The 15,707-nt window shown below is 40.1% G+C and overlaps 1 protein-coding gene across 2 annotated transcripts in view; it reads right to left on the reverse strand.

Annotated features, from left to right (window-relative positions):
* The window catches only part of NSF (N-ethylmaleimide sensitive factor, vesicle fusing ATPase), a 263,374-nt gene that overhangs the window by 64,193 nt on the left and 183,474 nt on the right, over window positions 1-15,707 (reverse strand). For both annotated transcript variants that reach the window (XM_030220802.1, XM_030220801.1), the window contains exons 9-12: window positions 9,077-9,276; window positions 7,499-7,664; window positions 6,936-7,010; window positions 6,315-6,502 (exon numbers count right to left, since the gene is read on the reverse strand). In XM_030220802.1, coding sequence (XP_030076662.1) covers window positions 6,315-6,502; window positions 6,936-7,010; window positions 7,499-7,664; window positions 9,077-9,276 — 629 coding nt within the window. The remainder of the gene's footprint in view (window positions 1-6,314; window positions 6,503-6,935; window positions 7,011-7,498; window positions 7,665-9,076; window positions 9,277-15,707) is intronic.

Here is a 15,707-nt window from a genome sequence, read left to right on the forward strand (position 1 = left end):
AAATGGACGCACGTAGATTTAGGCGCTACGGTATAGACTACAAAAATTCTATACACCGCGTCTAAATCACAGAATACATTTAATTCTGTGCGGACCTTTTAGGCACCATATATAGAATCTGGCCCAAAGGGGGCAATTCTATAAAGAGCACTAAAAATTAGTTGCCCAAACTGTGTCAGATTCAGTTATAAAATAGAGCCTAAGTTGGCAACCGGGCGCCAACACTTACACCATGCAAAAGACAGGTGCAAATATCAGAGCTTAAATGTTGGCACGTAAGTGTGGTACCTACGTTTGTGACCTGTCTACACACATACCCCTCCCCCCTTTGCAGTTATTTATTTATTTGTTACATTTGTATCCAACATTTTCCCACCTATTTGCAGGCTCAATGTGGCTTATATAGTAGAGGCGATCACCAATATCGGTATGAACAAATATAGAGTGAGGTTGTGGTAGACTAAAGTTCAAGCATGACAGACAGATTGAGGAATCATAAGGAGGAAGAGTTAATTTATGTCCAGTACGAGCTTTGGTTTTGTTGTGTTGCAGGGTTGAGGCATTTAAGTTGGATCGTTAGGGTATGCCTTTTTGAACAGGTAGGTTGTTAGTAGTTTCCGGACGTTTAGGTGGTCATATGTTGTTTTCACGGCACATTAAAGCACTTAGAAACTCCCTTACAGAATAGTACAGTTAGGTGCTAACTTTCATTTGAGTGCCTTATATAGAATTAGGGGGATAGGGACCAAAAATCTGTGCACTAAAATAGTATTCTATAATGGTGCTCAGATTCCGCTGCAGAATAGAGCACAAGTAGGCATTTGTGCACCAATATTTACATGATATCACTTTCACCATGTGAAAGGCAGGTGTAAACGTAAGTGCACAGATGTTGACATTTACGTGCACAACTTACAGCACCCTGTAAGTTTCATGCATAAGTGTGCAACCCGCCCATGTGCACACTTCCCTTGCAGTTATGCACTAAAGCACAATTCTGAAAGGTAGCACCCAAGTGCAGTTACGCACGTAACTGCTGTTTACCCCCATTTTGGAGCTGATCTTTCAATTGAGTGCCAACATTTTTGCATTGAATTGGCACCTAACTTGAGGCGCAGTATATAGAATTAGGTGGATAGTTTGTAACTTGGTCCCATCGAAAGTAGCAGGGTTTGCTTTGTTATTTACCACGTTAAATCCCATTAATACATGTTAGTTAAAAAGGATCTTAGTGCCTTAAAGCCTGGAAGGAAATTTACTCAGATCTACAGTATGATTATGATAATCACCAGCAAAGCAATATTAGAAAATGTAAGCCTCATTTGTTTGAAAATGTCTCTGCTGTGCCAATAGAAAAATCATCTAACACCCTAAGAAGTCAACTTGATGTTTGGTGAAACCATACACTGAGGTAGTGATATAAACATTCTCCCATTTACATCTTTATGCATACACTACAAAGGGTAAAACACTAGGCAATTGTAAGGGGGGCCTAAATAGCGTTTGTCTTTAAAGAATGAAAAGACAGCACAATTTGGCAATTAAACATGGGAAGAGAAAATTCATAAGAACATAACAGCAGCCATACTGGGTCAGACCAATGGTTCATCTAGCCTAGTATCCTGTTTCCAACAGTGGCCAATCCAGGTCACAAGTACCTGGTAGAAACCCAAATAAGTAGCAACATTCCATGCTACCAATCCCAGGGCAAGAAGTGGCTTCCCCATGTCTGTCTCAATAACAGACTACGGACTTTTCCTCCAGGAACTTGTCCAAACCTTTTTTTTTAAAAACCCAGATTCACTAACCACTGTTACTACATCCTCCAACAAAGAGTTCCAGAGCTTGAGTTTAAAAAGATTTCCTCCTATTTGTTTTAAAAGTATTTGCACATAACTTCATTGAGGGTCCCCTTGTCTTCGTACTTTTTGAAACAGTGAAAAATCAATTCACTGTGACTTGTTCAACACCACTCAGGATTTTGTAGACTTCAATCATATCTCCTCTAAGCCGTCTCTTTTCCAAGCTGAAGAGTCCTAACCTCTTTAAGCCTTCTCTCATATGAGAGGAGTTCCATTTCCTTTATCATTTTGGTTGCTCTTCTTTGAAACTTTTCTAATTCCGCTATATCTTCTTTCAGATACAGTGGTGGAAATAAGTATTTGATCCCTTGCTGATTTTGTACGTTTGCCCACTGACAAAGACATGAGCAGCCCATAATTGAAGGGTAGGTTATTGGTAACAGTGAGAGATAGCACATCACAAATTAAATCCGGAAAATCACATTGTGGAAAGTATATGAATTTATTTGCATTCTGCAGAGGGAAATAAGTATTTAATCCCTCTGGCAAACAAGACCTAATACTTGGTGGCAAAACCCTTGTTGGCAAGCACAGCGGTCAGACGTCTTCTGTAGTTGATGATGAGGTTTGCACACATGTCAGGAGGAATTTTGGTCCACTCCTCTTTGCAGATCATCTCTAAATCATTAAGAGTTCTGGGCTGTCGCTTGGCAACTCGCAGCTTCAGCTCCCTCCATAAGTTTTCAATGGGATTAAGGTCTGGTGACTGGCTAGGCCACTCCATGACCCTAATGTGCTTCTTCCTGAGCCACTCCTTTGTTGCCTTGGCTGTATGTTTTGGGTCATTGTCGTGCTGGAAGACCCAGCCACGACCCATTTTTAAGGCCCTGGCGGAGGGAAGGAGGTTGTCACTCAGAATTGTACGGTACATGGCCCCATCCATTCTCCCATTGATGCGGTGAAGTAGTCCTGTGCCCTTAGCAGAGAAACACCCCCAAAACATAACATTTCCACCTCCATGCTTGACAGTGGGGACGGTGTTCTTTGGGTCATAGGCAGCATTTCTCTTCCTCCAAACACGGCGAGTTGAGTTCATGCCAAAGAGCTCAATTTTTGTCTCATCTGACCACAGCACCTTCTCCCAATCACTCTCGGCATCATCCAGGTGTTCACTGGCAAACTTCAGACGGGCCGTCACATGTGCCTTCCGGAGCAGGGGGACCTTGCGGGCACTGCAGGATTGCAATCCATTATGTCGTAATGTGTTACCAATGGTTTTCGTGGTGACAGTGGTCCCAGCTGCCTTGAGATCATTGACAAGTTCCCCCCTTGTAGTTGTAGGCTGATTTCTAACCTTCCTCATGATCAAGGATACCCCACGAGGTGAGATTTTGCGTGGAGCCCCAGATCTTTGTCGATTGACAGTCATTTTGTACTTCTTCCATTTTCTTACTATGGCACCAACAGTTGTCTCCTTCTCGCCCAGCGTCTTACTGATGGTTTTGTAGCCCATTCCAGCCTTGTGCAGGTGTATGATCTTGTCCCTGACATCCTTAGACAGCTCCTTGCTCTTGGCCATTTTGTAGAGGTTAGAGTCTGACTGATTCACTGGTCTGTGGACAGGTGTCTTTCATACAGGTGACCATTGCCGACAGCTGTCTGTCATGCAGGTAACAAGTTGATTTGGAGCATCTACCTGGTCTGTAGGGGCCAGATCTCTTACTGGTTGGTGGGGGATCAAATACTTATTTCCCTCTGCAGAATGCAAATAAATTCATATACTTTCCACAATGTGATTTTCCGGATTTAATTTGTGATGTGCTATCTCTCACTGTTACCAATAACCTACCCTTCAATTATGGGCTGCTCATGTCTTTGTCAGTGGGCAAACTTACAAAATCAGCAAGGGATCAAATACTTATTTCCACCACTGTATGGTGACCAGAACTTAACACAATACTCAAGGTGAGGTCGCACATGGAGTAATACAGAGGCATTATAGTATTCTTGGTCTTATTTACCATCCCTTTCCTAATAATTCCTAGTATCCTGTCTGCTTTTTTGGCTGCCGCCACACACTGAGCAGACGATTTCAGCATATTATCTACACCACCACCTAGATCTTTTTCTTGGGTGCTAACCCCCAAGGAGGACCCTAGCATCAGGTAACTATGATTCGGATTATTCTTTCCAATGTGCATCACTTTGCATTTGTCCATATTAAATTTCATCTGCCATTTGGATGCCCAGTCTTCCAGTTTACTAAGGTCTTCTGGCAATTTTTCAGTCCTTGAATAGTTTTTGTGTCATGTACAAATGTAATCACCTCACTTGTTCTGACTTCCAGATCATTTATAAATATGTTAAATAGCACCAGTCCCAGTACAGACCCTTGCGGCACTCCACTATTCACCCTCCTCCATTGAGAGTAATGGTCATTTAACTTTACCCTCTACTTTCTGTCCGATAACCAATTCTTAATCCACAACAGAACATTGCCTCCTATCCCATGACTCTTTAATTTTCTAAGGAGTCTCTCACGAGGAACTCTGTCAGAAGCTTTCTGAAAATCTAGATACAACAACCGGCTTACCTTTATCTACATGTTTATTCATGTCTTCAAAGAAAAGAAGCAAATTGTTGAGCCAAGACTTCCCTTGATTGAAACCATGCTGACTCTGTCCCATTAGACAGTATTTATTTATGTGTTCTGTAATTTTATTCTTTATAATAGCTTCCACTATTTTACCCGGCACTGACATCAGGCTTACCAGTCTGTAATTTCCAGGATCATTCCTGGAACCCAAAATTGACTTCACAGTGGCCACCCTTCAATCTTCAGGTACTACAGACGACTTTAATGACTTTAATGATTACTAACAGCAGATCAACAATTTCATGTTTGAGTTTTTTCAGTATCCTTGGATGCATGCCATCCAAACCAGCTGATTTACTACTCTTTAATTTGTCGATTTGGCTCAGAACGTCTTCCAGGATCACCGAGATTTCTTTCAGTTCCTCCACATCATAACCCTTGTACACCATTTCTGGTACCGGTAGATCTCTTAAATCTTCTTCTGTAAAGACTGAAGCAAAGAATTCATTCAGTTGCTCTGCTATAGCCTTGTCCTCCCTGAGTGCCCCTTTTGCTCCTTCATCATATAACAGTCCCACAGATTCCCTCACAGGCTTCTGATTCTGATGTACCTGGAAAAGTTGTCACTGTGAGTATTTGCCTCTGGGGCAAGTTTCTCTTCATATTCTCTTTTAGCCTTCTTTATCAATGCTTTGCAACTAGTTTCGTAGTGCTTATGTTGCTTCTTATTTTCTTCATCTGGGTCCTTTTTACATTCTTTTGTCTCTAATAGCCTCTTTCACTTCACCTTTTAACCATGCTGGCTATCGTTTTCTCTTCTTTCCACCTTTGCAAAAATGTGAAATGCATCTAGTCTGGGCTTCCAAGCAACGTCAATGCTTGATTTAATGTCCTAACCTTTGCAGTCGAACCTTTTAGCTTCTTTTTAACTATTTGCCTCACTTTATCATAGTCACCCTTTCAAAAATTAAATGCTGCTACAGTAGATTTCCTTTGTGGCTTCATTCCAGATAGTAGCTGAAACTTGATCATTTTATGATCACTGTTTCCCAGTGGCCCCAACACCGTTACTTCTTGTACTATGACTTGCACTCCATCAAGGACTAGATCTAAAATGGCTCCCCCTCCTGTTGGTTCCTGGACCAGTTGCTCCAAGAAGCAGTTATTTATTACATCAAGGAATTTTATCTCCCTGGCGCTCCCTGATGTAACATTTATCCAGTCAATATTTGGGTAATTGAAATCACCCATTATTATAGAGTTGTCCAATTTGCCGGCTTTCCTAATTTCTGTAAACATTTATTCATTTGTCTGATCGTTCCGTCCTGGCAGACGGTAGTACAGCCCTACAAGAATATTCCTTCCTTTCACACATGGTATTTCTATCCATAATGATTCCATGCTGCTATCTGTTTCACACAGAATGTCAATTTTGTTTGACTCAATCCCCTCTTTAACATACAGAACAACCCCCCTCCAATATTGCGATACAGTACTTTGTACCCTGTTAACACAGTGTCCCATTAACTGTCCTCCTTCTACCAAGTTTCTGAGATACCTATTATACCTACCTCATCATTTTGTACTATATACCTAACTTTCCCATCTTATTTTTTAGGCTTCTAGCATTTGTATATAGGCTGCTCCATTTAGGCAACAATTACTAAAACCACAAAGGGTATTAAAAGTTCAAAGAAAGACAAAAGAATGCCAGGCACTTCAGGTTATTTACTTTTTATTTCCAACTTCCAACACTTTGGTCAGAATATGAATCTTCCTCAGGCCAAATTTAGCATTAATTTACTAGCATATCACAAAGGTCTACCAGGACTCCTGAATACCTTCCCTATACTTAGTTAAAAAACAAAACAGTACCCATTTAATTGGGAAGGGAGTAGGTTAGACAGACAACTGACCTTTATGTGTCTATTCATAGCAGTGGACTGAGCAGCTCGCACCAGACCCTCCAGTTCAGCGCCACTGAAGTTCTTGGTCTCCTGAGCCAGTTCAGGAACATCCACATCTGAAGAAAGTAAACTGTGCTCCCTCATTCTTGCTGTATGAATATGAAGAATCTGAATACGGCCCTTCTCATCCGGTAAACCTGGGCATGAAAAATAAACTGCTAGATCAAGGAGACAGCATAAAAATTGTTGCTAAATAAATAAAATGATGTTTACTGTAGTACATTAGCTCCTCTAGTACCACTGTTTTATACCTCCTATCTGCTGGAGATCCTACTCCTGAATGAGTAGCAGCATCCTATAGGACGCGTTCAAGCTTCAACCTTTCATGGTCCCAAAATTCATTACCACAGACTAATGTACAAAACCCCATCATGACCATTAGTGCCAAATACACAGTCCCAGCAAGAGGTTCAGGGTTTGGGAGGCACAGCCACTGAACAATCCTCTGACTCCCAAAGATGATCCATCCAGATCACTGGTGAAGCACAAATGTGTGTGTTTATTTTTGCATTCTGGATAAAAGGATGATTGCAGTCATTATTTGGAAGCATTCACCTACGATTCACTTACCAATTTCCATTTTCACTTCCAATCTACCAGGGCGAAGCAGGGCCTCATCTATAAGGTCTGGCCTGTTTGTCATGCCTGAATACAAAATAAATTTTTCAAACAGAGCTTGATATATCAACTGAAAACCATAGATACTCAACTCCAAGTACAGGTTCTTCAAAAAAAAAAAAAACATCCCAATTCAATTAGCATGCTGTTGTGAGCTTGGGAATCTGTTTTTAAATATCACCAGTGTGGGCTCTCCATACTATTTTTTGTGAGGTGGTATAACTTATAAGGTGGATGTGTATATGGGTAAGGCTGACTCATTGACAAAGATATAATTGCCCCTGATGCAGGCCACTATATGCTGAAATGATAAGCTGACGGACATTTGTTAAGAAAATGTCTGGACACATTCCCTACTAAAGACCACATTTTTATAACTCTATTTCTAATAAAATTTGGTTTAGTCGACTGGCTTTGTGCTGTTTTATTTTCTGCCACTGTACTGTGTTGTAGTTGGGCACTGCTTCTTTTCTTTTTGGTTTGACAATCTAAGGAAGAACATGTTTTTTCCATACCAATAACTAAGATGTTGTTCAGCTGCTCCACACCATCTATTTTCGAGAGTAGCTGGTTAACAACGGTGTCATGGACGCCAGTGCTGCCTGCCATGCTCCCTCTCTGCTTGCAGATGGCATCGATCTCATCAAAGATGATGATGTGTAGTCCGCTGTTGGCACCCAGCTGATGGGGGAAAAAAATTGGAGATTACGGCAGCAGCAGTATCTGGATTCCTCAACATGAACTTGCCTGTTTCCATTTTTATCAGTGTATTTTATTTCTTTCGGTTTTCCCTCTTAGGACGAAAATAGTGATCTACATTCCCTCCAAACACAGTGGAAACCCTGGATGTATTTACCATTGTGATTTTAGAAGAAGTGTTCTCTTACCTCAGAATGAGACTCGCTTAATGCAATCCACAGGAAATGCTCAGCTAAAGAGTGCAGGTTTGGACCATCATCTGCTTGTGATTTCTTGGCTAATTTTTACTGACTATGCATATAGTAAAATATTGCTCATACCATATTATTGCTTATTTAAGCTGATCGAGAGAGTCCACCCAATAAACTGAATTTGAAATGAAATTTTTTAAAAAAGGGAAGCGGTTGGAAAAAAAAAATCTGGATTTAATAAAAATGCTTAGAACTCCCCTAATGAGGCAAAGATTCCAGTTCATCTTGGAAGCTGCATTTTTGAATGCCTTGAAGAAGCGCTCCTTGTGAGACAGATGATGCAGTAAAGACAAAGTGAATATTGTCCAGGAATAAAAAGCCATGCTGGCAATCTGCCCCGGCCATAAATTTTCACAATACTGACCTTTTGCAGACCTTATCTCCCGATGGCTTTTCATCAGAACCATAACCAATATAAATTCTGTCTTCGCAGGTGTACGAGTGCAAGAACAGCGGCACCAAATTGGTGAATGTGGAAGGGCTAAAAGTGGGAACCTTTGAGGCTGATCTCACACATCACATCCACAGTGCTCTGTTTCAATTGTTGGGTTCTGAATGATCATACTTGCAAGGTTTTTTTTTTTTATTTTGTTTTCCATTTCAGCACCAGTGCAGTGTGTATGCATGTGTACAGAGTTTGCCTGAATTTGTAACTACATTAAAAGACAATTCCACTGACCAGTGAACTGGTCATGTTTCAAAAGTTCAACTGCTAAATAACAGATATTGTAATCGTACAAATTAAACACATTGGTATAAAAATTGCTACTTTTGGAGACAGAAAAATGCAGAGCAGCTGCTAAATACAGTTGCTAAGATTAAGACAAATGTCATTACATATACTGTCATCTTTAAACAGGCCATGAAGTATGTACGTATTTACGCATGTTTATCTTTCGAGACATCCTTGTCCAAGTACGTGATTGCTTCTCTTTGGAAAGGAGCTTGTTAAAATGTAATTAAAAATAAAATAATGGCTTAAAAATAAAACTGTTAGTTTTCTGCAGGATGAGGAGTGCTTGGCCTTGTGTACTTCTGAAATCCCAAGGAGTCCATGGCAAGGTTTTCTTTTGATATATTAAAGAGAAATGTGGAGATTTTAGCATGCGCACACAAACATACATATATATTTATATATATTACCCTCCTCTGCTCTTCTTCTGCATCAGCAAAGAGTTTTCGGATGTTGGCCTCTGACTCTCCCACATATTTGTTCAGGATTTCGGGGCCATTGACCACCTTTGGCTCCCGAGCATTCAACATCTTGCCAATCTGCCTAGCCATCAGTGTTTTGCCACAACCAGGTGGGCCAAACAAGAGGATTCCCTTCACATGTTTGCAGCCTAAAATACAGAGAACCAGAATCATAAAATTGAAAGCATACTGACATCCTCCCCGCACAGAGCTAGAGATTTGGTTCACATCATTTCATCTAACCAATGTCTTGGAAAAAAAATAAATTCTTTGCAGGTTCTGATACCTTCTCCTACACCAAGAAAAAAAAATTACTAAAAGATGGAGGATGTAAATGAAATTTTCAGGATCACATCTGAAGAAGGGATGTAGGCGGTCTCAAATTCCCATGAAGATCACCACTTTTGGATAAATTCTTATGGCAACTGAATAAAACAATTTCACAGCCTGAGAAAAATTACAGATCTTTGAGGTTAGTTGCATGGTAACTTACAATAAGCATGAACATTCAGAATTTTCTGTGTTGTTCTATATTTTATAGCTATCTAATATTTACTGTAAATGTATGTTTTAATGATATGTAGTAATTACCATTTTAACGACCTCTCTCATATGCATGGGAAAAATGTTTAGTTGTGATGGAAGACAAGCTTTCATATTTTATGTTTAGAAGCACAGTATCAGAACAACCGTGTGTTAAAGAACAGTGGATTTCTTCACAGATCGACCAGGATTTGAACCACAGGTGTATCCAGATGGTCAGGGAAGTAGCAAAAGCAGTTGAGCTACATGTACTACTCCTCAAGTTGTTCATTTTGCTTCCCATATCTTTCCCTTTATTTTTCTCAAACCACTCCAATCAAGGTATTAGATAGGTATTAGATTGCTGAAAGGTGTGAGCAAATCTAAATAAATATACGAAAATGTACTTCTTAACATTTATATCTTTTTAGTTTACAGACTTTAGCAAACATGATTGCAGCAACAGTCACATGTCTTTTCTTGCAAGGCAAGCTGAGTAAAGGCAGCGGGCAGAAAATGCTAACAGTTAAGACAGGGTGGCTTTGATTAAAATATAGCTGGAGCCAGACATTTAGGATTAATTTACTGCTTCATCATAGGTGCACCTGGGTCTAGCCAACTTTTGCTAGCATACATATAAAATTGTCTTTGCATATTCAATTGTTTGTTGTGAACATGCATTTGAGGACAGGGAAAGAAAAAGGACCGAGGAGGAACAGATAAGGGAAAGAGATAATTACAATTGCAGTTACGAACACTAAGAATGTAGCAGGCATCTGTTCTGAGATGTCAATATGGAGGAAAGAAATGTGACTTTTGATTATTTAGAAACGCACAACACAAGTATTCAGAGATGGATTTCCCAACAGGCAGTTACCCTGCCACCAAAGGTGTGCTCCAACAGCTGCCTCTGGTAACTTTACAGGTGGACTCTAAAAGGCAGCTGACAAGGGGTGGTGTTAAATCCAGTGCTGACAGTGTTGCATGAAATCTGCTGATGTAATCATTAGGAGTTAAGGCAGGGTGGTGGTTCCGAGTTCATGTTCAGGCTTTTCATCTCTGGGAAGCAGTACAAATTCTGTAATTATTTTAGATTATTATTTTCTTCTTGGATTAGTGGAATATACATTTTCATAAAATCAAGCCACAAAAGAGATGAGTTTGGTGATTCTCAACCCCTAGGCTCTTATTATTACTAAAATATGACATAGAATAATTAAACCTCTGGGAGGCTCTCATCAGATCAGATCAGAATCAGGGAGAACACAGAACAATTTTGGAACAGCAAGGAGAGCCGCATGGCAGAAATAAGTAGATTAGCACCACCAATTTGTGTGAGAGCAGGACAACACAGTGTATAAGAATGGGAAACGACAAGTAATTCAGTTTAGAACTAAGGATCACTATCACAGCTCTAGGTGGAAGTGAGGACTAAGAACCAGATAAATGAACTACATGGAAGTGGTCTGGAGAGAAACTGCAAAAAAAAAAACACGGAAGGAACATGTTGCTACGTCCCAGTTAGCATATCTCCACTTAAACCTGAATCACTCCAAAGCAGGTACCACCTGACAACAGGAAAAGTTTCACTCAGAATTCAAGACAAGAGTATAAAGTTTCCAAGTTTATTTAGTGCTTGCTATCCCGCACATCAAACAGGTTATCTGAGCAGTTTACAATTCTAATTGGGGATAAAGAGTAATTATGGTAGAAAGGGACGTGGGGGGGGGGGGGGGGGGGGGGGAAGAAAAGTGAGCTACAAGAGTGTCATGAGTTAGGTGTAAGCATCCTTGAAGAGGAAGGTTTTTAGACCAGATCTGAATTTCTCCAAGGAGATCTGCAGTCGTAGATTGGAGAGGGGGGTGTACTCATTCCAGAGGATGGGGATCACTGACAGAGAAGACAGAGTGATGGATAGTGTCATATTTAATTTGTCTGAAGGATGGGATGGCTGGAAGGTGTTGCTGCAATGATTGAACAGAATGGGATGGAGAGTACTGTCTCAGTAGATCTGAGAGAGGGCAGGAGGAGGAGGAGGAGACAGATAAGGGGTAAGAAGAAGGGTGAAAAGTAAAGAAAAGGAGAAAAAAGAAAAAGGTGAGAGAAGACGGGAGGAACATGAAAGAAAATAAAATCAAAATAATACCCAAGATGATCATTTCAAGATATCCTATTTATGCATTTGTTCTTATATCTCACAATTATCCAAAAACAGGTTTCGGTTCAATGTAGCTTACATTTTTTTGTTTAGAAGAAGTTACATTCTTTGAATTTAATTACAATCACTATGTTTTCTTCTTTAAATTACATTCGGAGTCAGACAAAGTGTGTTGCGTGTGATGAGTTGTTAACCATAGTATTTCTTCAAGAGGTAGGTTTTCAGTCCTTTCCTGAATTGGAGGTACTCTGTGATGTTTCTTATCGACTTGGAAAACTAGTTTCACCATTTAGAACCCAGATAACTGAATCTGGCTGTGTAGATGGAATTATAGGTTATGTTTCTACACTAGGCAGGTGAAGTAGTAGATAGCGTCTGGTCTATGCCAAATAGGTCTGTAGTTCTATCAATTAAATAAAAAATATTAAACTAGCTTGAATTTATCAAACATATTAATGTTTAAAAAGTATTACAGGGCATCTGTCTCTAAGAATAACAAAGAAAGTGGTTTATCAGCCCAAAGCAGCGGATTCCATTTACCACCACCTTCTGCCGCCTGTTGGTCAACTAGTTTCCAATCCAGTTCACCACTTTGAGTCCTAAGTTCAGTCCTCTCAGCTTGTTCACAAGTCTTCTGTGAGGAATCGTTATCAAAGGATTTGCTGAAATCCAGATTACATCTGGTGCATGTCCTTTATCCAGTTCTTTGGTCACCCAGTCAAAGAAATCAAGCAGATTTGTTTTGCAGGATTTTCCTTTGGTAAAGCCATATTGCCTCGGATCCTGCAACCCACTGGATAGCTGAAAATGAACTCTTTTCCCTCAGCAGCAACACCATTATTTTTCCTACCACCGACGTTAGGCTTTCTGGCCTATAGTTTCCCACGTCTTCTGTTCCCACTTTTGTGAAGAGGGACCACATCCGCTATGCACCAATCCCATGGAACCACTACCATTTCTAAAGGTCTATTAAATAAATCCTTAAGAGGTCCTGTCAAGATTTCTCTGAGCTCCCTTAGTATCCTGGGATGTATCTCATCTGGCCCAATAGCTTTGTCCACTTTCAGATTTTCAAGTGTTTATAAACACTTTCTTCGGTGAACGGTACAATATCCACTCTATTCCCAGGTATACCCTCAGCAGCCAACCACGGTCCTTTGCCAGGATTTTGTCCATGAATACTGAAGTTTGTTTTGTTTTATCCTCATCACTTCCCATGAAACTATTCTCAGCATCTTTCAGTCTTCCAATTCCATTCCTAGCTTTTCTCCTTTCCCCATTCCTAATCTTTTCTCCTTTCCTTTCTTGTCATCTCTCTTTAGGCCTGTAGCTATTTTTTCTTCTGCCTGTGCTTTTGCTAGCCATGTTTCCCTCTTTGCTTCTTTGAGTTTTATCCGGTAGGTCTTTTCCATGATCCTGTTGTTACTTTCTTCTCTATTTCTTGAACACAGCCTCTTTTGCCCTTATTTTTTTTCAGTCACTTGATTTGAGAAGAATATGGGATTCCTGATTCTCTTGTTTTTGTTTACTTTCCCTGTATAAAGATCTGTTGCCATATTTATAGCAGCTTTCAGCTTGGACCACTGTGCTTCCAGTTCTCCAATGCCTACCCCTGCCATCAGCTCCTTCTTCAGGTATTCCCCCATTTTACCAAAATCAGCAAGTCTGACTTCCAGTACATTGAGTTTTGCGTGATGAGTTGTTAATCATAGTATTTCTTCAAGAGGTAGGCTTTCGACCTTAACCATATCATGTGATGATCATTATTGTCTAGGTGGGCACCCACCCGGACATTGGAAACATTTCCTCCATTTGTGAGCACTAGATCCAGCGTTGACCCTTCCCTTGTGGGTTTGGTCACCATTTGTCTGAGCAAAGCACTGACAGGAATCCACAATCTCTCTGCTTCTTTACTATTCTGCTGACAGGACATTCCAATCCACATCAGGCAAGTTGAAATCTCCCAGCAACAGCGCCTCCTCTTTTATTCCAAGCTTACGGATATCTTCAATCAGATCCTTGTCCAGTTTCTCCATTTGTGCTGGAGGTCTGTAGATAACACCTGTGTGGACACAGGTTCCATCTTCCCTTTCCAAAACAATCCATATAGCTTCTTTCTTTCCCCAGGCCCCCTGCATTTCAGCCGCTCTGATACTATTTTTCACAAACAGTGCCACTCCTCCATCTTTTCAGCCCTCCTTATCCTTCCAAAAAAGCTTATAGCCTGGCATGGTCACATCCCATTCATGAGAATCACAGAATCATGTCTCTGTAATAGCAACAATTTCCAAGTCTGCCCCAAACATCAGGGCTTGCAATTCTTAAATCTTTTTACTTAGATCACGAGCATTTGTGCTCATTGCTTTCCATGTGTTAAGTTAGTTTAGATGGTTTTCTCAAGTAACATTACCTTCTCCACTGTTGTCATGCTTTTGCTGGAGGTAACTTTCTGAATTCCCTTGATTCCTATTCTCACCCCACCCTCTATGTCCACTGTCTAAATTTCTCCCCAAGGATCTCCTGTCACATATGTAGCCCATCATTACAGTACAACCTTTTTACCCAGGGAATTGTTTTGAAAAATTGACCTTTTTTATGGTCTTATCATTTTTATTGAAGAAAACTGAATTAAAATACAAAGAAGCAGGGCATAATTGTTCCTTTTGCACATCAACCAAAACAAATAATGGGCTGGTTTAGTGTTACTCATCTCCAATCCACCTATCTACAGACATTGCTTACAGAATAATAAAGTTCAGAAATTCATTACAACAGAAGTTCCTACCAACAATACACACAACAGCGATACTGACAACTCGTGCAATGCCGCACAGTATTCTGCAAAACGTAAAAGGTTATATTCTCCAATAAAAGTTGCATAAATACTTCCCCAGGGGTCATAGCTATACGATGCATAAAATAACCATAAATAAATGAGCAACCAAATGAACAGCTGATTGAATATAGTGATGCATGATACAGTAAATACGGAGGAAGAATATATAAAATATATGGAAAATGAAGTGTGTATGTGCACATATATAACTCACAGCAAAATACCCCACCAAATAAGTGATGATGTAACAAAAATGAATGCTAAACAAAACCCAGGAGAGGAGGTAGAGCATGACCTATGTTGTGTGTGACAAAAAATATCAAAATACATTTTCAGCCAGCTTGTGTCACTACTGCGGTAGCTACTTATGCCAAGATATGTTGTTAGTTGCACTGAGCTCTGTTGAAGACATGCCTTGTCTCTGATCTAAAAGACTGTATGACATTAAGAAATTTGTCAGTCAAGTTTTAGGGCATCCATACGGGCATGTTAAATTAGCTTTGCCAGTTTAACACGCAAGTGAGCAAGAAGATGATAAACTATAAGTAATTTCTGTCACATTAGTGTCAGAATAAACATTGTTAATTCACTTAGGAGGAACATGATCTTACATGTATTGGAGAAAAAGTGTTAAGATTTGAATGATGAGCGATGCTTAAAGGAGAATCCCAGTGCACCTACTTGAGGACTTTTATACACGAGATAGACACACTGTCATGGCACATGGCAAAGAGAAAAGCTACTGCAGGCCTGGGCACGTTTACTTAAATCTGGGATTTCCTCAGTCAACAAATGCAGGCTAGATCTGAATGCTAACATTTTATCACCTTTACCTGCTTTTACTTTTATTTATACATTTATTGGGATTTATTAACTGCCTTTATGAAGAGATTCACCCAAGGCGGTGGTACCTGCAGTGCGTGGCACAGTAAGAGACAAGCCTATGGGGATCAGTCACGATCTCTCTAGTGTGAAAGACTGTGCTATTCTTGTTCTAAAATTTGTTGTTGCTTTAACTCACTGCAGAAAATGAGGAATACAAGGTGTTAAGGAAATTGAAAATT

This window comes from Microcaecilia unicolor, chromosome 12, assembly GCF_901765095.1.
Source record: "Microcaecilia unicolor chromosome 12, aMicUni1.1, whole genome shotgun sequence".
Taxonomy (NCBI): Eukaryota; Metazoa; Chordata; class Amphibia; order Gymnophiona; family Siphonopidae; genus Microcaecilia; species Microcaecilia unicolor.